Consider the following 25,912-nt stretch of genomic DNA (forward strand, 5'->3'; position numbering starts at 1 on the left):
GGGTTTTGAGGTGGGAGTTTTTTTGAGTTGGGTTTATTTTTTTGACACACTGGTGAAAATTATGCTTCTTGCACAGACCCTCCCCATCTTTCAGGGTCAGTGATAGTACGTCAGCCTCTTTTAAAGTGCTGTTGCCACAGTGGGCCAATTCTTGGCATGCCCATGTCTCGCATTTCCCAGTGGCCAGTGGCCACAGGATGTGGAAAAGGAGCTTTATAATAGCAGCTAAACAGTACAGGGTACTGGAGGTGAGAAAGGAAATGGTAGTGAGGGGAAAGAACAGAGCAGCCTTGTGCCTGGCCCATATCTGTGGGGGAAATTGTCCTGTTCAGTGTGTCTAGAGGGAAAAGCATATTCAGATCTGTTCTCCTTGCACTCCCAAACTGTGAGGTACAAGCCGTCTCCATCTCCARGGGGCACAAACTGTGCTGTTCTTTGTTCAACACTGCCTGAGTACCGCATTACAAAAAAGCCACAGCAACTGTCCCTGTAGATACACCCCTCAGCCTGCTCTAAAGGCTGCTGAAGATAACTGTAATCTTTCCTCAGACAGAGCACTCTTTGCCTTACCAGACTTTTTGAATGGGAGGGGGGCAAGGGGGATGTCAGTCCATAGGTACTGAGCTGTTAGAGCTTCCCGTTGTTTTGTGCTTCCTGTAGCAGAAACAGTATGCACCTTATTTGTCCACATTACCTCTACCTTCCTTGTTCCTCCCAGAAATCACCTGCTAAGAAGCTAACTAATGCACTTAGCAAGTCTTTAAGCTGTGCTTCCAGCCGTGAACCTTTGCACCCAATGTTCCCTGACCAGCCTGAAAAACCTCTAAACTTGGCTCATATTGTGTAAGTATCTGTGTGCTGTAGACAAAAATAAGCTTTGTTGTAGGAGTTGCTTGCACCATGTGTAGTTACTATGGCTCTGAACAAGGCAGAAGGCAGATGTGGCCTGTCCAGCTCAATGCATCACAAGTGCARATTTGCTGGTAGGGGTATTGAGTGTAAAAGTGTTCTTTTGGTGTGACTTCATTTGAAAAATCATTGGGATGTGTACATACAGTCAAATGCTGGGATACAMCATTGGAATATCCCCATTCTCCTCAAGACATGTCCATGCAATTTCATGGAGTTTCAGCACTTTGGGATGTATTGATGCTGAGAATATCAGTTCTGTCATCTAGAGACTCTTAACTTCAGTGTATCACAGGTATGTCTTGACACAAGGCACCAGAGAAAAGTGAAATCAGGCCAATTTTGTCAAAATGAGAGTCAAAGTTCKCACTGACTTCAGAGGAGCCATGGTTTCACCCAGCCCTGAAGAACTGTATGAGTCTGCATAAAAAGTGTGTCTTGAACTGCTAAATCACTTGAAAAGAGTCTGTTATCCTTATGTCTTGATATGTTGAGAAAACAAGATTATTTTTTGTTGTAGTAGCATGTTACTACTTTTTTTCTGCAGGAGTCAAGAAACACAAAGCAGAAAGAAAAGGAATTTGTGCAGGGTGGGGAAATTACCTCTTTGGATGATTTTTCCCCCTACAGTATGCCCACCATCCATAGTGGAATTTGCTCAGATTTTCTCATTTATCATCCTGGCTCCTTAAAAAAAAATAAAAATTCCATAGACTTAAGGAAAAATCAAGACATTGTTTAGAAAAAAGGTACAAGAAATTAACTTGGAAGAAACATTCCAAAAATACTGTCTTTAAAATATTTCTCTTATTCTGGTATATCTCTTAAGAAAATATCTCAACCATATTTAACCATATTCCCAGGGCTCCTGACTGAAGCATTTCAGGCAGCAAGTTGTATTTACATGCTGCAAATCTGTGTTACTGCCTGCTGGAACTGTTCTAATATGTAATTATTACACATTTTTACTTTTGTCTATCCTGGATATTTGTAAGTAGCATCTTTAAGGGCAAGCGTACACCGAACATTGTGGGCTGTGCAACACCTGGAAAATTCACCGGACCTGCCTGACATTTTAAGGCTAAATTATGCTGATGGTTTTCCTCATGTGATTATAGCAGAACTTCTTCAAGGTGTAAGAGAGCTCTGATCTTCAGAGACAAGGTGCCTCTGATGGATATATAGTGCCAAATCCCTGTCACSCTCAATTGTCACTTAAAATCCCTGCACCTCTTTATAGAGGAGTACGGGGAGGATGTTGTTCTTTGAAAGAAATGATCCGGAGTTGGATCTGCTGAGCTCCCTCACTGCTGTGCCTGGCCCTGCTGGCAACTCAGTGATAATTTCACAGGGCAGATTTTGGCCATCCTTAAGGGAAATGGAGAGAGACAGAGAGCTTGAAACTGAAAGAAAAGCCTCTGTTCCCTGTTGGCTGGGGGACCTTGAAAGCCTGGGGATATGTCAGAATATAAAAGGTAGTGAAAACTGGGCTACTGGGAATGGATTAAAAGCATTTAGGCAAGGCAAGGGGAAGGCACCATAATTAAGTAGGAACTGATCCAAATCTTTGCTGTGAAATTAACACCTTTCCTTATTCCTAAATAGACGGACAATTTAGAGTGATGGGATGTGAGAACAAAYCGCCATCTATTCTGTTTTATGACAGTTTCCTTTTTTTCATAGATTGATGGTAATACAACTTGGCAATATATATTGGCTATAATGATGCATGAGTGAAAAACCTGTAAGTTGTGGAGGTATCATGATCTACAGCATAATTCACACAAATTTACTGAGGGGAGAGGTATGCTAAAGAACCTCATCAAGAATATCTTCTCGCTGATGCGATTTTTMTTTTTAAACATAATGGAAGTTGAGAGAAACAGCTCTGGGCARGAATCCAGGCAAAAGGGGGGCTATATGTGCATTAGATGGAAGAATTTTGGCAACAAAACAGTATCCTTTTCTTAGGTTCTAGCTTAAATGGGGACAAGTGTTCCCTGCATTACTACAGAGACTTTTTTTGATTATTCTTCCACCTTTGATTGGCACCAGACAGAAAGACTGTGTGTTTTTTTTCACTGATGCCACATAAAATTTTCAGTTAAGCAAGAAATACATCTAAGGCYTCATCTAGAGAAGTAGTTATCCAGGTGCCATAAACCTGATGGTAGGACTCCTCCCACTGCTGAAGAGATCCTTTTTCCTCTCTGTACATTGGATCAGTAACACAAAAGAAAGTCCAGACTGCAGTGGTGACAGATGATATGGCCAGTGCATCTGGAGGTATTTTTGAAACCCATTCTGCACTGATCTGACTTCATTTCCATCTTAAGCCTGTGGGAGAATTATTTTTGACACCAGTGTGAACAGGTTAAAGCAGCCTGGAGCACTTTGGAAAATTCCTCCTATTTAATTTGGTTTATTACTGTGGATATGTGTTGTGCCATAGCACACTTTTATTACATAGCATATTTCAATAGCATTAAGTGTTTTCTGTCTCCTTCAGTATCATCAGCTCAGAAAAGTGATTTCAGCTTTTGTCAGAAAGCCTAATCACTCACTTTCAGGAATTCAAAAATAACCTCAAAAATATACGATTTATAGTCAATAATTGAGTCAATAATTGAATATTTATAGTCAATAATTTCTTTGCTTTATGATAAAGTCTGTTTTTCTTGTCTTACCACATCACACWACTCCCTGTGTTTAAACATCCATTTGATATTCAGGTGGAACCTGAGACTGTGACAGTGGGCATCAGCCTTTAAGAAACTTGCCTTGGRAAAGCTCCAGATTAGTTTAATGTCATTTTCCTCAGTATAAGAATTGACAAACTAATGCTAATCACGAAACCTTAGCAGAGTCTTGGAGTTTAAAGATGTTTGTACACAAGAGTAACTTTGCTTATGTAAACAGATTGATGACCTTTTATGCATAGAGGCTCTCATGCTTTCTGCAGAGTCAGGATTATATGAATGGAGTATGTCCAATGTATTACTTAGACCATATACTTATTAAACTGWCAGTTTAATTAATGATCTCTTTTCCATTTTATTCTGCCTGCAAAAGAGATACTTGGTGAGTATTTTTCTTCTTTAGTACACTTATTGGTGGAAGAGCTTGGAAAAAATGTGATAATCTCAGTATTACCAAAAAAAAAATCAGTATTAAACACCTCTCCTTAAGTACATGGAAGACAAAGGACTGCTTCTCAAATTCATGACTGATGGGAACTGGAGGTTTTCATGTGGTTCTGAGATGCAGGGTTAGGTTAAAACTATATTTTCCTATAAATAAATAACGCTTCATATGCTACCTCTTTCTGTTCACAGTTTTAAACTTCTTAAAATCAGTGTGGCATTATCATGCTGAGAAATTMATTTGTCAAACACCATACTTTTGCCTGTTTTATAGCAAGTTACAGGATGAAAGATATAGYTCACTTCTATGCTGAAGTGGCTTTCTTGCAAATGCTTTGGTTGACCAATTGTCTTGCACAATTGGAGCCCAGTGAATATTTTGCAGATGGCTACTTATTTCCATTTGCACATCTGCAGAATTCAGAAAGCAAGGTAGGTCTTCCATAGAGCCTAAAGGGAATATTAACCAACTTGAGGACTGAATTATATGTGGCTTCAGATTCTGCTCATATCTGATTGAAAGAGCTGTGATTTTAAGAGCACATAGATCGTTTGCCCAATGTTGCAAAAGAAGTCCGCTAAGAAGGGGAAATTTCTCTTTAATGGATACAGAAGGAGAAAATTATACATAGATTACTTTTAAGGGTAAAAGAAAAGAAAGCAGAGGAGATACTCCTTGTTTCATTTTTCGGTAAAAGCAGGAAATAGAGAATGTAATAATAAAATCATCATTATTAATGGGTCCTCTTGAACTAAATACTCTAAATTTTGACTTGGAGGGTTGATACACTGKTCAAAAAGCTTTGCTGTCAAACCAGTTTGGTTCTGCATGTATTTGATGGGATGCTGAGGGCTTGGGTACACCGTGGTCACTGTGTGGATGGGGTAGCATGGAGCTTAGCACCAGGGACAACTTCATTAGAAGATGTGACATTTATTGACAGTACCCCCTGGAAACCTCCATGCTGCCACAGAGAGCTGACTGCCAGTGCTCACCCTGGCTGCTTGAAAGCAGGGACTRCATCCTGGGCCATTGCCTCTGGAAAGGAACAATGGCATAGTGGCTATTCTACCAAAGCAGGGGAATAAAGTCACACAAGATGCTTAAAACTCACCTCAGAACACACAAAGGTGTGATTTCCCTCCAGGCTTAAGTACCAGTGTGTTTTTGTCAACTTACATAGCATCTGTAATTTGAAACTTTGCTACTTAAAGCCAAAGATCCTGGTTGCGATGTTGCTTTAAAGTAGTTCATTCTGTTCTATGTAAATACWGTTGCTGATGGAGGAGGCTTTGGTGCAAAATTAATGCAGCTGGATGTTTTGTCTTCCAGGCCCCCCCGACCTGTAACCAGCATGAACGACACACTCTTCTCCCATTCTGTTCCCTCAGGAAGTCCCTTTGCAAACAGAAGGTGAGTTCTTATCCTTATTTGTATCRAACAAGTATATGATAGTGGTGAAAGTTGCAATTTTCACTTCCCTCACAGGGGTAAAAAAACCGCAAATACTCTCACAAAGTAAAATCAGGAAACATGAGGATAGAAATMCCTTGGTTAATTTGGACTGATACCCAGACACCTGAACAGAGACCCCAAGCTCCCCACAGCAGAGCACTGAATTTCAGCTCTCATTTGTGCCATTATGACCCACTAAAATGTGCTCACGTGCAAACCAGGCACCCTCCCACAGGGACTGAAAATGGGCTGCTGGTGAGAAACCATTTTGTAATGGCACTCTAGGAATAGGAGCTGGGACGTTCCATTGCCTACTGGGAATGCCTGCATCATTTTGCAAGATATGGATGAACAAAGAGACAATTTCTTTATACCTGCAAGATATAGCAAGACACTCTTTCCCCTGTTAAACCATTCCAATTTTCATTAAAAAAAGGGAAGAGTAGACTTGGAATATGGCAACTGACCCTTCAGTAAACAAGCCAGGGAAGTCTTGTCAGAAACAATAATCCTAAAGAGGAGGTGGTTGCAGCTGACTGTGTACATTTTGACTCAGTATTTTGACTCATCCAGCCAAAATACGTGTGTAACATTTGCTAACTGTCTGACCTAATCTGTGTAAGCCTACAAATGTACATAGGTAAGAAGGTGGCAGGAAAATAACTTCCTGCTGTCTTAGGGAAGGCAAGCAATATGTCTTCCTTCCTTGGGTGCATTTTATTGCTTGACTCCTGCTGTGTGTGTCAGTGCTTCAGCSTTCCCAAATGACTAAACACAATCTCTGGGTGTGCGCAGCCACAAATTTTAACACCAAAACTGCACTGTACACCACWAAGTCAGAGAAAATATTAATCTTTACAGAATTAAAGTGCTACTACTTTGATTTATTAATTTTGTTACCACGAGTTGTGAGCTGTAAATTCTCAGTGTTATCTGAGCACAGGTGGGTGTGACTGAGATGCTTTTTGAAAGAGGGTCCCAAAGCAGCCCCCAAGGCCAGATCTGCTGCCTATACAGAGAGACTGCAAATGCAGATTCATTTCTGTTGTTAGAATATATGGGGGTTTCTGTGCAAGGCGAGGTAATGTATTTGTGGCCTTTCCAGGAGAGGTCATTAAGAGCAACACTCTTTAGGAGTGTTGCTGATGCTTCTGTTTATTCCCAGGAAGTCCCTGTGCTCCAGCAAAAGTATACTTTGTGTCTTAGGCCAGGGATGTGCGGAAATACTCACAGCACTCTCTGCTGTGCTGCTTGTGTTTCTTTGAAATACAAATACCTGATTATTTTGCTTCTGTCTTCTATAGTAACTGACTGTCTTTCACTGTCAGGGTTAAACGTACATGCTTCTGGAGCTATTAGAATTCCATTTTTTCTAGGAAAAGCTCCTTGATGAGAATCCCCTGAAGGCAGGTGGGGGTAGTACCACCCCGCTCAAGCACAGGTGTCCAGACTTCCTTGTAAGTGGATAGTGTGACATCCCCATACAGTTAAAAGTTGCCATGATGCAGCAGTCATTCTGGCTCTTTTAGGGTTAAYTGTACCCTGATATGTAAGGTAATTACATTGGTTGTATATTAACGGTTTTGTAAGTTTCTTTTCATTGACGTAGCAGGATTTTAGGTGTTTGACAGCTTATTCTAAGTATTTTTATTTTCACCCTTTACAAATTTAATTTGCATCTTTTTATTGGAAAGATAAAGCACCCTATAAACAGTCAAATCAATATTCTAAATAAATTTGATTTATTGTTACGAACCTGCTCTGAACACTGCTCTCTGTGTATTCTTTCTGAGGTATTAACAAGGTTTCATTGTTTGAATCATTCAGGTTACTTGGGGGTATGAATGCAGCCAGTCCTGTGGCTGATGAGCATTCTCTTATAAAGCTGTATGTAAATCAGCTTCACAACAATTCACGGTCAGTATGAGAGCACTAACCTACTAATCGCAATAGTTCTGTAGCTCATGCACTAAACCACAAGCACTTCTGCTAAACTACTCAAAATATTCTTCAAGGAAGGCTCTGATGGGCTAGAGGGTTTSTGTGGCTCTAATTAGTCTTTTGAATAGACTTCCTGCTGGCTGTGGGCTCTGCCAACTTCTGTTGCTTCTGCGCAGCACAAGTCTTTCATTTTACCCTTTCACGTAGTGTAGGATTAATATTAATGTGTCTAGTGGAAGCTGGAAACATTGCTTTTGAAAACTGAAAAAACTACACCTTTATGGTTTCATCATCAGTGTATKACTTGCCTGTTGTGTTCTTGACCAGGGAATGAAAGAGGCTTGCACAAAAGCCTGGAAATGACTCCAGGTCTCACAGCCAGCCTCCTCTCCCACGTCTCTCGCTGTGGGTGGTTTCTGTTCTGCCATTARTGCTGCTTGCCAATAACCCTCCCCAGACCCCTCAGCTTCACTTTTCAAAATGACCACAGGAAAGGCAGATCTAAGTCCTACTGAAGCTAATGAAAACTGTCCATTTGCATAGTGAGCCCTGGATTTGGACCCATGCCTCTGGTTGCTGCACCCTCTTTCCAGCATTCCCTCACATCTCAGTTACCTAAAGGAAGATCCTATTTCATTCTGCATAAAAGAAATKCACAATTGCATTGGAAGTTTCCCCGTTTTTTTATGTGGAGTGTAATATCCTTTCCTTTTTTTTTTTTTCCTTATTAATCCATGAGCATTAAATATAATTCAGTAAGAATTATAGATACCAAGGTACTTCTCTGCTGAATGCCAAGATCTTCAATCTGTGTTAGACTAATAACAACATCTTCATTCATTCTTTCAAGTTTTACTGTTATTATTGCCCTGGGAAAATTGGGCCTCATTAGTGGAAGCTCATCCTCTTGTACATCAGAGAAACAGACTTTGATTGCTCTGTTTGCAGTTGTGCTGATTTTATATTAAATACTCCATGATTCATATTATAATGAGTACAAGATTTTTAGCTGGACRTAATCAACACTAAAACTACTGGCTGTGTTTTAACTGCAGGTAACTTATGGTTACTTTAATTTGTGTTTCAGTCTAGTCCAGAGGTTTCAGATAGCTTTAAATAAAGTTTTTATGTAATTTGAATGTTTATTCAAAGGAGAATTGGCRGAGGATGTCATCCATAGCATTCCTATGGTATTTATTTCAGCGACTTGTGTTCACACAAGTTCTAGCCAGTTTCTCCCTGAAGCAGCAAATGCTAAATTCAGCACACCAGCTCATTCTGCTGTTGGAAACAGATAGCACCTCCCAAGTTCAGCACACTGCCATCTTCATTTCTGGATTTATGGGTGAAAACTGGAAATTAACTGGGAAGAAGAATCTTGTTAGAGGAAAAGTCTTTGATAATCAGTAAATACAGTGATTAATCGTAGATAACAGCTGAAAGGAGGTGGAACATTATAGGCTATTTGCAGTCTAATTGCATTTGAAACATGGATTTTGGGTGGGTACACAATTACTGCAAAGCTCAAAGGAAGCTGGGTTGAGGCTTTCCCWAAGATGCTTTTTAGTTTTTCAAACTGCTTTAGAATCAAAGTCCACTTAAAATTTCTGTGCTTGTTTTCTTGGTTTGAGCCAGCAAGAGAGCTTTAATGAGGAGTTACAAGCACCTTTCTTCTAAATTTATACAGTGTGGAAATTGTTACCAACAATATGCTCTGTACTGCTCAAGAACAGCTTTAAAGTGCTTATGTTAGAAAAGAAGAAACCAAAAACTCTGTGATCTTCTCCCAAATACCAAATCAYGGTCGTTTGCTGTGATGACAGCTAACGTGATTAAAACCACAAGGTCTGTAATTCTTTTGCTGTAGCTAATCTTCAGGGKTTTTTCTCTCATTTGTTTTTGCAATTTCTGATGGCCTAGAGGGCAGCAGAGCAGGGGAATGTTACTGCAGAGTAGGTAATGCCCTTGCAAACCAAATTATTTGGATATTTTACATCAGAACAAGCAAACTGAGCATTATAGAAACTTTGGTCTGGTCAAGAGGAATAACTCTATACCCTGAATTAATGTTTTCTTCCTTATTTGGATATTYTTGTTTCCCAGCTGCAGTCTGTCATGCTGATTTAAAGTATATAGCTGCCATAGTAATGGGTACAATCTCCTGTATTTCTTAATAAATGTTTTCTTTAAGCTATTGAATTATTGAGTTTAGGTAGGATAAGATGAAACTGAATGTTTTTCCTTGCATTTTTCTCAGCCCCCYTCTCCACAGCTAATGCATTTAGTTCTTCTAAAGGGGTAATAAACTGGAATAAATGGTGTGATGCAGCACATTGTGGTGAGCTTGAAATGACTTGGCAATTGTGTGATAGATAGAAAGAATGCACTATGATATCAGATACCCATAGCCAAGGAGAAAATGAGTCTTATTTAATGCTGAGTCAGAATGGCTGGTGCCTTTTTTGAACGCCACATAAAATTTAAAGGAATTGGATATTYTGCCTGGGCATAACTAGCGACTAGGCTAAATTTCTAGCAACAACTAACTTGGAGCAAAACATACTGGTTGGTGCTGTTCTCCATGTTTCTGTCTCTAAGGACCATGGTAGATTTCAACTGCATGTCATCTTTGCATGTTGTTTTCAGAACAAGATGAGAATCGTTATTTCATCAGCAATTTTCTACAAAGGAAAGGTTTATATGTTTGATTGTTTAGTAGCCAGGTAGACACTAATGAGACACTAATTTACACCAGTATTGTTAGGTTTACATCTTTGTAGACACCTGCCCATCGTTGGAAATTTTGTCTCTAAATTTGAATAGAGAAGCATTATTTAGCATCTTACAAAATGTTCCATTTTAGCAGAAATATATCTTTAAAATATCTGTTCCACTTGGAAACTCACTGTGGTCAAAAYGATATCTGAAGTGTTAGTTGTATTTTGAGGAATATATGGAGGACATGGGAAGGTATGGAAGAACAAGGAGGACAAATGTCAGCTATTCCAAATGAAGGAGGGTTGAAGGGAGAATCAGGGACAAAGGTGGAAGAGATTATATAAGAGATAGCATAACCTTGGTGTCCAAAGGTACTGAATATGCATATGGCAGATAATAAACAAGAAAGAACCACCACAGATTGGTCAAGAACTAATTCTATCAAGCCAAAMTAATTTATTTCATTGACAAGATAACTGGTCCAGTGGGTAAAAAAAGAAGCAGCAGATATAATATAGGTTGACCTTAAAAAGGACTTCTGACGTAGTCCCAGATGACACAAAAGTACCCAAAGAAAATATGGACGTAGGGGAGTTAGTAAAAGAGAAACACTGAAAAAGAATAATGACTTTTTCAGAAGTTTGCTGTTGTTTTAGKAGAAGGACATCTGCTGGGATTCTTCAAGGCTGTACTGAATCAGACACCATCTAYTATTTCTTGTGGTGACTTAAGGGAAGCAATAGAGTGAATATATCCAATTTGTCAGTGGTACAAAGGTTGAAACAGTTACAGGAAGGAGTGCTTGGAGAGCAGTTTCTAAATAAAAAAAAAATTAGCTCACTTGCAACGGTAGTAATTGATGTCCAAATGAACTGAAATCAATTACAGGAAATTCAGTAATTGTAAGTGAAAAGTGTTGTAGCGAGGAAGCAAATAGTCAAATAAAAGATGTGACATAATTGGATTAATAGAAATATTTTAACAGAGGACCCAGCAGCTGCAGTGAACCACAAACTAATTGAAGTCAGCAATAGGATTGTTAGATTGCATTTGACCCTGGAACATCATCTGGAAAGCCATTAAACCCATTCCCCAGGGGAGGAGACATCTGCTGGAGATTTGCATCCARTTTAGGCAGCAACACAGGGGTAGATATGCTAACCAGCATGTCTGGAGTCCAGAGGAGACACCCAAACATCAGAAAAATAGAGAAAACATAACTCATGAGACAAGGTTGGAAGATTAAAGTTTGCTAAATCAACTAAAAAGGAAAGGGTCATGGATAGCCATGGTATCAGTTGCCCAATGGGTAATGCTTGCTTGCCTGTCTCTCCACCCTGACTGTTGCTTCAGGAGCACAGGAGAGGAGAACTTGTGTTCGGTGGTGGGGGCATCCCACCACGCTGCTGGAAAGCTGGGCATAAAATCTGCCCTGGGTCTTTGGTCTCCCACTGTGGCAGCATATTTATCTGTACTGTTAGAGCTGAAAGGTGCATTTTGGCTGAAATGGCWCTCCCTGAACCCCTTGAATGCACGTTCTTTCTGTAACTGGGAAGAAAAGGTGRGGGAAATGCATCCTTCTGGATGGCATGGAGCATGTTGCTGTGCATGGATATTGTCTCAGTGGAAGTGCAGTACACATCAGCATGCTGATGGGCAGAGAAATGTTAAACAAGCACTTCTTCCTGTGTAGTGCAGCATTTCATTCAGCTATCTTAGAGATTTATTATAAATCAATAGGCTTGAGTTCTTAGGACAAACTTTGGTCCCAGCATTTTCACAATCCCGCTGCCAGCCTTGCCCTCCCAAAAGGAAGGGGATGGCATACATCTCATCTCATTGGATTCTTTCTTTGTCCTAATACTAAAGGTTTTGAAGATTTATCATACATCTCATTCGTGCAATGTCATCTGCCTACACACACACACACACACACAGACCCATACACCACTGGATGCACGGGGGTGTGCATGCTCACACGCCCATGAGGTGCCAAACAAAAAAATAAGGTGAATAATTTTTAAAAAGAAGAAAGTAAAATACAATTTTGTTTTGCTTTGTTCTCARAAAATACTGCAGCATGAAAAACAGATGAACATTTTCAATGTTTCCCATTTTTAGCTCAGTGTTAGCTTGTTAATGTGGATATTTAAGTGTTGGGAAAGATGCAGTTAYTGCAATCCATTAAATACTGTAATTAGGGAAAAAAGTATGTTTGGTGAACTATATATTATTTTAAATCAACAGAAGAACAGTACTTCTGAAAATTAAATTGCTGTATCCCATCGCTTCATCTAAATAAATGCCTTTCCATAGATTATTGAAACCATCTAACAGTTAATGCGGAGAACAGCAATTTAGCTGTTATGGTGAAGCTTTCCCAGCTTGAAAGCAGCATTTTAGATCATGTTTATCTCGGACTCCATCTGGAAAATACACAAGTCTTCATCTCTCCATTTGTGAGAGAAACACATTTTGTTTGTCATTTCTGTGGTGAAGGCTTTGATAATTTGCTTTTGGAGAACAGGAGGGAAAACTCATAATTCCTGATTTTGTATTTCCTGAAGTTTCCTAGAATTTTGTTGAAGCTTCTATTGTTATTTTTATTCAGTCCAGGACACTTGAATGAGCTTCTCCAAACTCTGTTCTATAATGAATTTCAGACATCACTGTTTACCCTCTTCTTAGTTTTCCTGTCTTATTAAATAGCTCTCCTTCCAAGAATACTGAAGTAGAGCAGAGCAAACTGCTGGCTAGGGCTGCTCCAGCTTTCTTGAAAGGCAAAGGGTAAGTTAGAGTGTGTTCTTAACTTGCACTAACACAGCTAAATCAAAACCTTTTCCTCTATTCCTCCCATTTTAAATCTATTGTATAAAAATCTTTCCTGAGAAAATTGCAATAAGAAATTAACCCAGTGAGCTAAGTAGGGCATGTTTAAATTTACGTGCACCTGGAGTTGTAAGGGCTTGATCAAACACTTCCAAGCAAGTCCAGCTTGTGAATTCAATGTGTCAGTCATTTATGTTACATATCTATATTAATATTTGTGTGCAATTTATAGTAAATTAAAACAAATAATGCTGACCTCACAATTTGCTGTATTTTGTAATAAATGGTATTGTACAGCTCCAGAGCTTCAGTCCCTGGCTAGATCAGGCATCTCACTGATTTCTGAGGCTGGCTCTGTCAACAAGTGGGGTGCTACCATCCTAAATCACTAAAGACTAACCATGTAAATTACAATAATAACAAAATAATTCCTGCACTTGGTGTGTTGTTTTGTGTTGATTTTTTTTTCTAAGAACACTGAAACATTCATTCCTAAATTCCCATTTCCCAGTCTTACTGGCTCCTGCTCTCTCTGTTTATGTGTGTGTGTGTGTCTGGATCACACCCTGTCCCCTGCCCCGTTGCAGGTTGCAGTACAGCCTCGATGTTGCAGACAGGCTGGCTGATGAACACGTGCTCATCGGGTTGTATGTCAACATGCTGCAGAGCAACCCCGCACGGTTAGTGCAGGTTTGGCACCTTTGGGGGACTCAGCACAGTGACCTTGCACAGCCAAATGCTCTGTTTCCTCCTGAAAGGCCACAAGCTGGAGCAGCTCTTCAGGAGCTCTAACCTGAAGTGAATGTGTGTGAATACGGCGTATGTCCTCCCAAAGTGGATTGTGGCATTTATTGCTATTCTCTCTACTGAGGTTAGCAAGGGATTGCCAAGAATTGCAAGTAATTGCTGAGTTAAGAATGGCCTTGCAAATTGTTTGGGATACTGTGCTCTAGGCAGTGGAGGACTTGATGGTAGTGCAGAAATCTTCACACAGTGGTGATTAAACAAGTCCATATTTTCAAGGTAATAATTTTTGTGATCACATATACTTTGTAGCTTCACCTTCCTTGAAAATAAGAAATGGTAATAGTACATAAATAATTATAATRGTAATAATTTTCTTACTAACCTAGTGATAGAAGTTCATTTTGATTTTTACATATGTCAGGCATTGCTCTTAACTCTGCCTCATTTCTGCATTGTTTGAATYTTGTATATAAATTTTCCCTTCTCTCATTTAGACTCAAGGGTTTTAAATGGGTGTCTTGAGCATAATTCRTTGTTTCTGCTGGAATAGTTATGGAGCTTTGTCTGCTAAGCCCATCAGCTGTCCTGGCACTTGAGATGGTGGCATTGCAGCCACCAGGCCATGCCAGGTAGGGGAAATGCTGCCTCACGGTTCCAAGTGCAGCAGAGAACTCCATAGTGTTTGCAGTGCCATACCTGCAAGGTGGTGAGCATGTGGCCCTAGAAAATGCGGTGCTGAACAGAAAACTGAAGTGTTTCTAACACAATTATGCTCAGGTTTATTTTCCTCGTAACAAACCCTTCAATTTCCTGTGCTACCACTGCAGAATATTTCCTGGGTTAGAAGAAAGTCTCAATTTAGCCAAGTATGCAGGAGGCAACAAGCAACTACATTTAGGAGAGTGAATGCAGTGGTTCTCGGCAGTCTTACAAAAGTCACTTTGGCATGTAGCCCTTCTTGAAAGTGGGAGTGATTTGTCATAGCCAATGGATAAAAAACTCTGCCTCCATTCTCCTGGACCTACTTCACTACTTTCTGGCTCACTGGAATGTGCCAGTGGTGGGGGGATGAAAAGGCAGACTAGGTTTTACTGAGGAAAATGAAAGCCATTTTTCCTAAACAAAAACATTGTCAAGGGYAATTTCATTCCTGAAGAAGCACTTTCAGAAATCAGATTTATTGGAGAATATTTTTATTGTGGCTGTGAAAGGAAGCTATTGGAGACATGTGTGTGACCAGTCACTGTCCACCCATGACTGAGGACAGGAATATTCTACCACTAGGTCTGGTTTGACAGGGAGGAGGAAATGTGGCTCTGGCTACCACGAGTTACTTACTTGATTTGGTTGCTCAGGACATGAGTGAAGAATGGACATGGTTTAGGATAATTCTTGGTGCTAGGCTAGCTTACCAGGCATGGCATTTTGGATGCCATGTCTATGATTAATTTAGCTTCAGTAAGGTAATTTAGCTTCTGTTCTTCACAAGACCACTTTGTGGGTGCCTCATCTCATCTTTATTCTTTCCATCCTCCAGATTTTATWCTGTATATTCCAACCTGTTCCCTCAAAGCTTTGAGCCACCCTCACCGAGTCACAGTATGTTTGTATCCAAACATGCGTATCCAAATCATATGCCATGATATCCAGTATTTATTTGGTTTTGTGGAGTGAATGGAGAGTGTCCGATAATGGCCTTAATTATTTAAACAGCTTATGCAAAGCATAGTGCATAACATCTGATTACTGACATTAAATCACTGCTGTCACAGCACCTTGAATCAGAAAAAATCTCAGTTATTTGTGTAATTGGGTTTTGATAGAAACATAACCTAGAGCGACAGCAGTCTTAATCAAGCATCAGACCATGTTGCATTGCCATTTTCTGCTTTGTTGGACTGAGACTGCTAGTAGAGAAATGAACAAAGTCTTGCCATCCTGAAGCTCCTGTGTGAAGCCATTTTCCAGAAGAGTAGGTGAGACCTCTGCAGGAAGCTCAGCTGCTKCATCTCAGATCTGGGGTGGCATCTCCAGGCAAAGCTGAACTCCTCGTGCCCATGCCCTGAAGTGGCTGGATGCAGTTTGCCCAAAACCCACACACTTGTATCAAGAAGGTTCTGAGTTCAAGTTATTTCCCCCAGCATCTTAAGAAGATCGKGTAACCTGACTAAAGCATGTAGTTAACCATGAGGTGGCTTCTGATTTAGRGGAGGCTGCAACTGGCCAGCTCTGCTGCTCAGTCTGCCTGCAAAATATCACTTGYATCTACCCAGACATCAGATATTTTGAAGTGCTTCTGGCAGCCAAAGATGAAAAGAGGAATGATTGTAGCTTGGCCTTTGTCTGCAAGAAAAACCTACAGAGAAATGCATAATACATAAAATGATCTGAATATGTGTATATATATATATGTGTGTATATATATATATATATAAGATATATAGTAACATTTTAAAACAAAACAATGTTTGGGGTTTTTTGGATACTGTGTCAGGCTGATTCATAGCTAATCATCAGACTAGTATAACCCAGTATACCATTTTTTTTCTAATTGCAGCTAGTATTTATATTTGAGGGGCTTTTAGGTTTTTTTAATTAATTTAATCCATTTTTCACTGCTTATCTTTATTTTTCATCGGCAGTTACTTGGTACTGCAACTAAAAGTACAAGTTTTCTTTTCCATCTGCCACAGGCTAAAAAGTTAGTTGAGGGTTTTTTAGAAGCCACTACTCCAGAGCAAATTAATAAACAAGGGAAAGAATTAATTCATTATTTATGKTAACTGTATAGGTAGAAAAAATAGCCTTTAGCCAGATGTTTTGAATAGTTTAATTGCAATGCCTTTTTTTAGTATTTAAAATCAGCCTTTTTTAGTATTTAAAACCAGTATTTGATACTTAATTTAGTTCATCTTTCATGTCCTATTCTAAAAAAGATCTTTTAACTGCCAATAGTTTTCATTCTTGGAAGTTAGAGACTTTGCCTAGYTTTGAATATTAACTCCATATATTTTAGTATTTTTCTTTTCAGGTACAGAAAAAATGTAAGCTAAAATGAACTCAAAGTAAGAGGTTATTTTGGTTCCATAGAGAGCTGTTTTGTGGGGGTTTTATGTAGTCTGTGTAGTACTATGCGAGTCCTATTTCTGTATAAATGTGCTGTGCTAGTCTATGACATTTTTTTAAATGTTTATTAAGGGGGTGTGCACAACTCTATCTAGGAAGGCTGGTCTAATCTTCCTTTGAAAGAAGAAAAATGTTCAGAGACCGATTGCTACAGAGGAAATGTGTAGACATTTGGCTCCCTTGAACAGAATTCATTTTTCTGATTATTCCCACACAGCTGAGTGTTACAACATTTTGATGGTAAAATCTTTTATTTATTCTAAAATAAATGGCAAATTAACAGTAGCAGGGGACTTGATGATGTGTCTTAGTTTAAAGTTCCTTAAAACCAGGCCAATTTTGGAAGTGTGGCAGTTAAACAGTATTCAGAATACATTTGATGTGTTGTTAAGCCTTTTTTTTTTTTTTTTTACAGCCCTGGGGCTTAGAAACTGACCCTTTAATTTGTCAGTATTTTCTATAGCGAATTATTTATTAAGCAAGGGTTTGTATAATACAAGAGCATGTCATGAAGACCACACTGATTCCTCTACTGCAAAAGTTTCACAAGAGACTTTTAACCAGTGGTGACACAGTTTTAAGAYCAGCAGGCTACATCCATATGAGCTATTGCAGGGTGCCTTTTGCCAAACAGGCTGGACTGACACATCTGAAGCCTGACAAATAGCAAAGATCCTCCAGAGTCGCTCCCAGGTTATCATGTTTTTCATCCTTTGCCTGCAGTTTTGAGATCCCTTTTTTATGGAGCTCCCTTAAACCATGCAAGTCCTATTGTACAGGTGATAATATTGGATAGTCACTCTACATATGAATGGTGATAGATGCCAGACCAATTATTGCTAATAATTAGAAGGTCCTCAAAGAAATGGTCACTAATGGAAAAGCAGTGTTTTTTAGAAAAGAAGAAACAACAGTAGCGTATTTGTATGCTAAAAGTCTGGTTTCTTTCAAAAGGATGCCAGACTCATTCCCCTAATAAGGACCCAAATTCTGCACAAGTTTATATTTCAAACCTTCTATGTACAGTTGTCTTTCTGTATGACTGTATGGTTGTCTGTGARGTTGGTGAAGTAAAACAGAAGTGAATTGCAGTAAATCTGAGAACCCTGAGATATAAAATTCTTGGCAATCGAGGCTGATGCTGCTGTGCACACTTCTGTGCTTAATGGTCACATAGAATAGGTATATTCCAGATGTAAATTTATCTCAGACATTGAAATTTAATTTTCAGGGTTTTGGGGTTAGTGATTTGTGGCATTCACACACCGAATTTGACGCATTGCTGTATCTACTGTATGACATCCACCCACACATAAATATCTATCAAAGATATTAAATACAAGTAAGACTCAAAAAGCTGCAGTGGCTTGCTTCATTTAGTAARGCAGTTGTCTTAGGGGTTAACTCACATCTCAGAACTCTGGTGCAGATTGTGTTATGCCAACAAGTGGAACCATAATCCATTTTTCCAAGATGGATAATATGGCTGCACATTGCCATAAAAAGGAGAATTGATGCTGGGTGCTTGCTGTTTTCACAACCATCTGTTAGGATGCAATGTTTTAGTCATTATGGTAAGATTAAAAATTAATTAAACTGTCATAAAAGTAACCCTTATTACCCAGTTTRCATAATTTTATGTGTCTCCAAGAGTTGCTCACCYCTTTCTTTCTCCGGATGACACATTWGTACAGTAAGCATGAGTATGTAAGAAGCAGAACTATATAAATTTAGAAAAATGCCTTTAGCTTGGGTCTTTCCAGAAGTTATATCAGTTACCAGAATCTAAGTGAGCAAAAAATTAAGCTGTGTATGTAACAAAATAAACATAATCCAAACCAGAAAGTCAACGCTCATCTACCAGCAGAGGTCTTACATGCAGTCTGCAGCTCCAGTTGTGTTTACACAGAATCTCTCTGTGTCTCACTTTTCAGAGTTTGACTGTTTTGCTAAACTTCATTTTTGTGGTCTCACAGGTTATTGTCAGAATGAGAAAAAGATGATGTTTGTCTCTTTTTTCTCTTACATCACTAAGCTGTAACAAATCCACATGACACCCAGTCTTAATCTAATGATCAGTGAATATCAACCACTGCTCATCTTTCAAACATAACATTTAAATCCCAGGGGATTTAATCAAGCCAACCAAAACATGTGCCCTGTAGTTCCCTGAGGAACATGGGGATATGAACTCACTGAGCAATTTTGGAAAAATATTCCTTTTAAATATATCAGTTCTTCAAAAGCAGTGCTTTTTGCAGAARTGTCATTTTCTTCTGGTAGGCTTTTCAAATTCAAGGTACAATTTCCGGAAAATAAATCAGAATAAAATCCCATGCCTAGACTCTTTGGAAATGTGAAGCTTGTTTGCCAGCAACCAGTTGCATGCCCAGGAGAGCCCATGGGCAGGCAGATATGTACCCTTCAGCCAAAAAGCCATCATACAGTTGCCAAGCAATAAGAAAAGAGGCCAGAGTCTGTCTGGGTATTCCACATGGCAAAGCGTTCCTCTCACCTCCTTTATGGACTTCATTTTTTCTCTCCTGTGTATACTAAAAGTAATGCAGTATAGGATTCTAAGGCCCAGGATTATCCAGRGTCAACTAAGTCCTCATCAGATTTCTGGTTTTGTCTGTTTGTTAGTTTTGATTGTTCTCTGCAAATTTCTAAATGTTTAGAAATAGTGAGATTCTCACTATTTCTCACTATTCTTCACTTTTCTCCTGCTCATCCCCTTAAATAATAGCTTCCATTTAAAATAGGGACAGCTGGAAAAGCATTAACCTGGAAGAAATATTTGTATTTTATATTCTTAGGAGGAGACAAAATAATAAGGTGCAGTATTTTAAAGGAATTCAGCATGTTTGCTGTTTAGTTTTCACACTTGTTGATCAGTCATGTAACTCTGAAATYTTGCTCCCAAATACCAAGAAACCAAGAATAAAAGAGCAAGTTTGATTCTAAATTCCTAGATCAGTGGTTCCAAACAGGGATCCACTGGTAAGTGCCCTGCAAAACTGTCCTAAATACTGTTTCCTGTTGTAAATCTGACAAAGCTTCTAAAGTTTATCTCAAGAAACACAGAGGCTTCTGCTAATCCACTGTCCAAAAAGCAATCACTCTTCCAGGTAATGCAGCAAAGCTGAGATGCAAAATAAATGCTGACTGGTGGTCCTAACCACCTCCCAACACTTTTTGGGCAGAGTAGTCTGCAAGTTGCATCCTATACAACCTTTACTAAGGAATGCAGACTGCTGCTGTTTTCCCCCTAAGAGAAGGTGCTGCCTGGGCCCTTAGGGGATCCTTCTAGGGAAATWGCCCTCCCCCTTCTCCTCTTTGCTCAAAGAGCATCAGTTGTTCTTAGTTTGATGCGAGCTTGGTCCTATGTTCTTTACTGGGGGTGTGAGGTGGTGGTGTGGCTGAGGCAATGGGTGTTTTTACCCTGTATAAACCTGTCTTCCCATTCCCCCTGTCCCTGAGCAGCGTCCTTGACAGTGCAAGTCGCCTGGATGAAGAGCACAAGCTGATCGCCAGGTATGCAGCAAGGCTGGCAGCAGAAACTTCTTCATCAGTAAGTGTTTTAATTAAAGGAAGGTGCTTTCCTTCTGTCGTGTTCCAGGGGCTTGGCAAGAGCAGGGAAATTACTTCTGGCAGTCCGATGATTAATGGATTATTTTTYCCTATCCTTTTCATCAGAGGCTGTTATGCTTTAATAATAACACTTTTATGCAGTCCATTTAATCCAAGAAWTCCACGTACTAATGCATATAATCTATATACTAATGCAGTGGTATTTAAATAATTGCATCAAAGGGAATCTGACATCTTGAACTCAGGAAAGACTRTAAAATATTTTCTGGACTAGCTTTGGTTAAAGGTTAATGATTTACTGCATTGGAAAAATGGGGTGGTGAATCCATTTTACCCTCTAGCTCAAATATCAGAGCCACAAGGGCTTTAAGTACTAAGGATATTAAAGAATATTCTTCAGCAGGATGACTGTAATGACCCCCTGCATTAGCCCTGGCTCCCATTTTCATTTCAGAGCAATCATTATTGTGCTCTCTGTATCCAAAGATAGCAGGTGGTGACAGGCTAGAACCTCACTAACTGCATTCAGGAACAAGAGAGAATGAAGCTGCAACCTAATCAAAGCATATCAAATCTTAAATGGTGCATAAAAGGTCAGCCTAGCTACTTTGTTTCAATCCTAGCCCATTTGATAGAACAAGGGACTGTGGATGATGGTTAAGTGAGAAGCAACTCATCTGGAGTGGCCAAAGACATTTTCCCATTGAGATTTATATTGTGGGGTCAATTGAAAGGRTGAAATTGGGCACCACACATCGGGTAAAGACACTGAGTTACATTCAGMCCAGGTGGAGATGAATCTGCTGCCCCATGCAGGTTCTGTCACAGAGATTTCACACTACCTGCAGCTGCCTGGGAAGGGAGGGGTGCTCCTGTTCTGCCAACCCAGCCTAAATCAATCCTTTCCASACATGTGACACAGTGTTTCAAATTTAAGGTAACTTGTAGATGATGGTCCTATTTCTGAAAGACAGTAACTCTTCATGGGAGCAAGATTTTCCATTAATAATGTCTGTGGTTATAAATTGATAGAAATCAATTCCATATAACGTGTCTTTGATGTGGGGGAAAACTTGGAAAACAGTATAAACAGACCTGATTTGAAGGAAAATACTGAATTTCTCATTGCCATCCATCTGTGCTCTTTGAACAAAAGAGACAGAAGGAAAAGAGGAGGTTTCTGTGTACAGAAATCTTTCCAAGCAAAAGAGTGACACCCAGTAGGGGCAGTGGAAATTTTTTAAGCTTTGCTGATGGTCATTCTGGTTTTTAAGGAACTCAATGTATTAATAACAATGGGCATTCAGGATAAAGATCCTGATTCCTCCTATGTGCGTCATGACATCCACCAGCGTGTATCAGTTCTTCTTTATGCACTGTTCTGCTTCCCTGTGGTTGATGTGTTAATGGGAAAATGTATCCATAGCAGAAAAAATAGTATCTGATTGCAGGGGAAACATACTCTCCTGTCCCCACAGACAGTCCTAACCTTTGATGGGTTTATTAGGCTATTCAGATGTATCTTCATCCTTTTTGAGGGTCTACTTCCTGGTGAAGGAGATGCCTGACATCACATAAAATAGCGCTCCAGAGTGACACTTTTTGTGGTGAGGAGCCCTTATATAGTAGAAGTAACTCAGCAGAGTATTTTTAAATATCTGGTTCTTTCAGGTTGGAGTTAGAAATAAATGGATATCTTTGATATCTGTGAAACTTTTCAATGTCTTGCTCTGTGTTGTCATCATTGCAATACTGAAATACAGGAGTGTGAGCAAGCAAAACAATTATTGGTTATTGCTGATGAATGTGCAAATAGAGCATAGTCCAGTGAGGCTGTAGTGAGCACTGCCTAGTCTGGTGGAGATAGTTCAATTCCCGTCTCATTTTATTGGGAGAAAAAATGGTTTTGCTGTACCTGAAGGACTGGGGAAAGAGGTTTTCTGAAGTATCATGAGAGCATATAGGAAAACTTGGCCAAGTGGGCCACACAGCCAGACAGAAAACTGAGTACTGCTTTCAAACTGAAAGCAAAACCGTGCTTTCAAGAGAGCAAAGCATCACACACTGGAAATACATCCCGTTCTTTCTGGAGACAGACACTGGTTTTTGCTTCAGTGTATTCCTCTTGTCTGYAGCATCAAAATCAAGACCCACATTACAGCAACTGCCTGCAGCAGTGTCATTGCCTTTTACAATTGGTTCAGAGGARGCTGCGTGAAAAGGCAATGAATGACAGGATGGTAAACACTGAGTCGTATTTACTCTAGCACTTACTCTGCTTTTACTAGCAATGGTTCCGTACTGGTATGAGCACAACATGAATGCTCTTTTTTTCAGTGTAGGCAAGCTTGGTACTGCACTTTCTGTAAACAGATTTCACTGAACAGATCTATGCTGAACCTGTGGTGCATGCTGGCTATTCCTCTTTCAATGCAGCCTTCTCTGTTTCACAACAGCAGCCGAGTCAGCAGAGAGGAGCATCAGATATCTCCTTCACCATTGATGCAAACAAGCAACAAAGGCAGCTGATCGCAGAGCTCGAAAACAAAAACCGGTAAGCATCCACTGAGWAGCTGGTTTTGTTTAGTCCTACTTAAGACATGTTTGCTTGTTTCTTAGCATTTTTTACCACCTACACCTGTACAATATGGTTACACAGGCATGTATATTTCCCCCTACAAAAACCACAGAGCACAAAAGGTCCACAACAATATGATAAAGGCTCTGAAATCCATAGCTACCCCATGTTTTCTTAAGTGTACTGTCCAATGACATGATATAATCATGGATACTTTACTGTTTGCAGCTGCTGTTTGTTAAGAGTTTAAAAAAAAAAAAAAAAGCCTGTCCTGTTTCAAAACCGGATTAACTTTCAGTTGGATTCTCAGTAGCACTGTAACATGAAATGATAAAAGGATCAGTCATGCTTGCAATGTTATGCTCCGCTGCTTTTATTTGGGAAAAAGATGATTAAAGCTCTCCTGAACACAGTCTGCCTGAGAATGGTTTGCAGAAGATTAGCAGCAAGTTAGGCTGCTGATCGAATGAGACAGGAGGTGCAGATGTGRCTGAGACTGAGTGTCCAGGAGAAATAGGTCGGCCATCCCCAAAAAGGAGTGATGCCTGTTTGTTAACAGCAGAGAACCTGGCTCTGGGTACCAGACTGCCTGATGCCATGAAATGTATGGCAGCAGAGCTCTTGTTTTAGTGCCGGACTGTAAAACAGAGGCCAGCCCAGAGCAGATGGTTTCCCATTCCAAACTCTGCACTGCCTTCTGTCACCGTGTAATGAGCACCACTGGCTCCAGTCTCGATTTGCCTTTCATAGTTCGAGGCTGCCTCCTGACCGTCTGCTTCCAGCACATTGTGAAGAAGAGACAAAATTCACAAAGGTTTCAACCTTCTGCTGTGAAGTTTTGTATTAGCCTTTTGACAGCACTCCAGGGCTGACAAGCCCGTCATAACAAGTCCTGTTAAAGTGCCTCTCCCTGAATCGTCAGCTGCTCTTACGTCTCTGCATACATTAAAAGTATTTTTAAGGGCTTAATGTTTTCTCTGATACTCAACCATGTCCAGAACTGTTAATTTAATTTCAACTACTTTAGTTCATGAGGTGCTTGATGTGTTCATGGTGAAGAATTAAAAGGGAGCAATTCAGTCAAACATAGAGCTATTYTATGTCTACCTCTTTTTTGGGGGGCCGGAGTGGGGGGGGGTGGGTCTTGAAGAATGATTTCCCTTTATTGCAAAATCATAAGAACTTACTAGAAAACATCCAGAGCTCTCTCCCACTGTGGAGGGTTTCTTTGGTTTGCAACCCATTCATTTTATGTATATCCTTATTGATGAAAAGAAAAGTACAGTCATCCTTTTCTTCCTCTTTCAATGACCAGTGAGCTGGTTTTGGTAAAAATTACTGACTTGTGGTCTTCTGCTTATTCTCCTCCCCAAGAGAAATCCTACAGGAGATCCAGAGGCTGCGACTTGAACATGAGCAAGCGTCTCAGCCCACACCAGAGAAGGCCCAACAAAATCCCACTCTCCTTGCAGAGCTCCGGCTCCTGAGGTAAGTCTGCAGCAGTAAAACTTCTGGCCTCAACAGGGACCAATCATTTATTCTCAATAAGAGAAGAAAATAAAGATAAGCCTGGCTTATGGTTTTGGAGGCTTTTTTAAGTGAGTCAACCAATGTGTATTTTTTAGCCATTTTTGGTGCAACGTTTTGCCCTAGCAGTAATTAAGTTTATGCTTTAAACTGCATGCATGAGGAATCTCACATATTACTCCTCTACATTAAATTAAGCATGTGCATTAATATTTGCAGAGTGAGGCCCTTAGGTCATTTGGAATAGGTCCCCACAGCCTGGTCCAAATGCCATTAATTATATGGGGAAAAATGTTCAGAACAAATGGCTTTACAAAGATTTCTCATTTATGCTAAAGAAAATACMGAACTACACTAAAACACAGCCAGAATCAGATGTTAATCTTTGGAAATTTCCCCCATGTGTTGAACTCTAAGGAGAGGTCAGTTCTCTTCACAGTGCAAAACCAGGCTGCAGAGTGATCCTCCTCATCACATGGGGGTGAGGAGTAATGTCATCTGCAGCTGCTGAAGATTTAGAGGATCCTTCCTTCGGTTATCCCACCAAGCTGAAAGTATTAATATGCATGTTAGTTATAATACTGTACATGGATTTGCTGATTTCYATGTATAACACATTGAAGAAGTGCATTTGTCATTGGCCAAGATCCACAGGCTCCCTGAAAGTCCTGAAGTTCATGTTGTGAGAGCCACACAGGCAATCCAATAATTGTTTAAAATGTTCTATATGAATAAAGTGTAAGTACTCCGTTTCCAGTGAAACAATGTTAGTCAACTCTGCCCCCTGACTACAGAATATTTTTTACCCCTTAGCCACTCCTCACACAACTAATATTTTAGCGATCTGATTAATATCTAAAGGAAGTTCATGTAAGAAACTGGATTTTAAAAAATTTTTTTCTTTACAAATGCTCGATGGTTTTATTACGGAGTTTTCCACACTAAACTATTTTTCTGATTCACAAATAATTTCTTTGGCTTTCCAGTCTAAATACAAATTAGCTTCTTCGTTTCTGTGAGTGATTTTAGTATATAATTTGCTTCTAGGCATCTACAGGCAAGTGACATTCTGTAAGACACATAAAACTGTCATGAAATCGTGTACACTGTATAAAATATACCAATAATGTAGCTCTTGTCCATCAAACCTGAAGTYTATTTTCAGCACATTTAGGAAATAAGCTTTCTATGTAGTTGACTAAGGAAATTCGTTATACTTTAAAAAAAAAAAAGGAATGATTGTGCAGTGTTAGGAGGCTGACTACTTAACTTTTCCTTCTTTTCRATTTTGATACACATTAAAGCATAATACCTTTATTTTAATTCCTTGACATGTGACATCCTTAG

General features: G+C 39.6%; 1 protein-coding gene across 12 annotated transcripts in view; it reads left to right on the forward strand.

Moving 5' to 3' along the window:
• DTNA (dystrobrevin alpha) overlaps positions 1 to 25,912 on the forward strand; it is a 218,615-nt gene that overhangs the window by 168,543 nt on the left and 24,160 nt on the right. For 8 of the 12 annotated variants that reach the window (XM_057365000.1, XM_057365001.1, XM_057365004.1 and 5 more), the window contains 6 exons: positions 719 to 843; positions 5,386 to 5,466; positions 7,336 to 7,425; positions 20,353 to 20,440; positions 22,917 to 23,014; positions 24,413 to 24,526. In XM_057365000.1, the coding sequence (XP_057220983.1) occupies positions 719 to 843; positions 5,386 to 5,466; positions 7,336 to 7,425; positions 20,353 to 20,440; positions 22,917 to 23,014; positions 24,413 to 24,526 (596 nt within the window). Of the gene's footprint in view, positions 1 to 718; positions 844 to 5,385; positions 5,467 to 7,335; positions 7,426 to 12,876; positions 12,955 to 13,583; positions 13,677 to 20,352; positions 20,441 to 22,916; positions 23,015 to 24,412; positions 24,527 to 25,912 lie in introns of those variants that run through there. The other 4 variants (XM_057365010.1, XM_057365007.1, XR_008965274.1 and 1 more) reach the window with 4 other exon arrangements.

Source organism: Malurus melanocephalus, unplaced genomic scaffold (genome assembly GCF_030028575.1).
Source record: "Malurus melanocephalus ecotype Western Australia unplaced genomic scaffold, MMel_1.1 scaffold_46, whole genome shotgun sequence".
In the NCBI taxonomy this organism is placed as follows: domain Eukaryota; kingdom Metazoa; phylum Chordata; class Aves; order Passeriformes; family Maluridae; genus Malurus; species Malurus melanocephalus.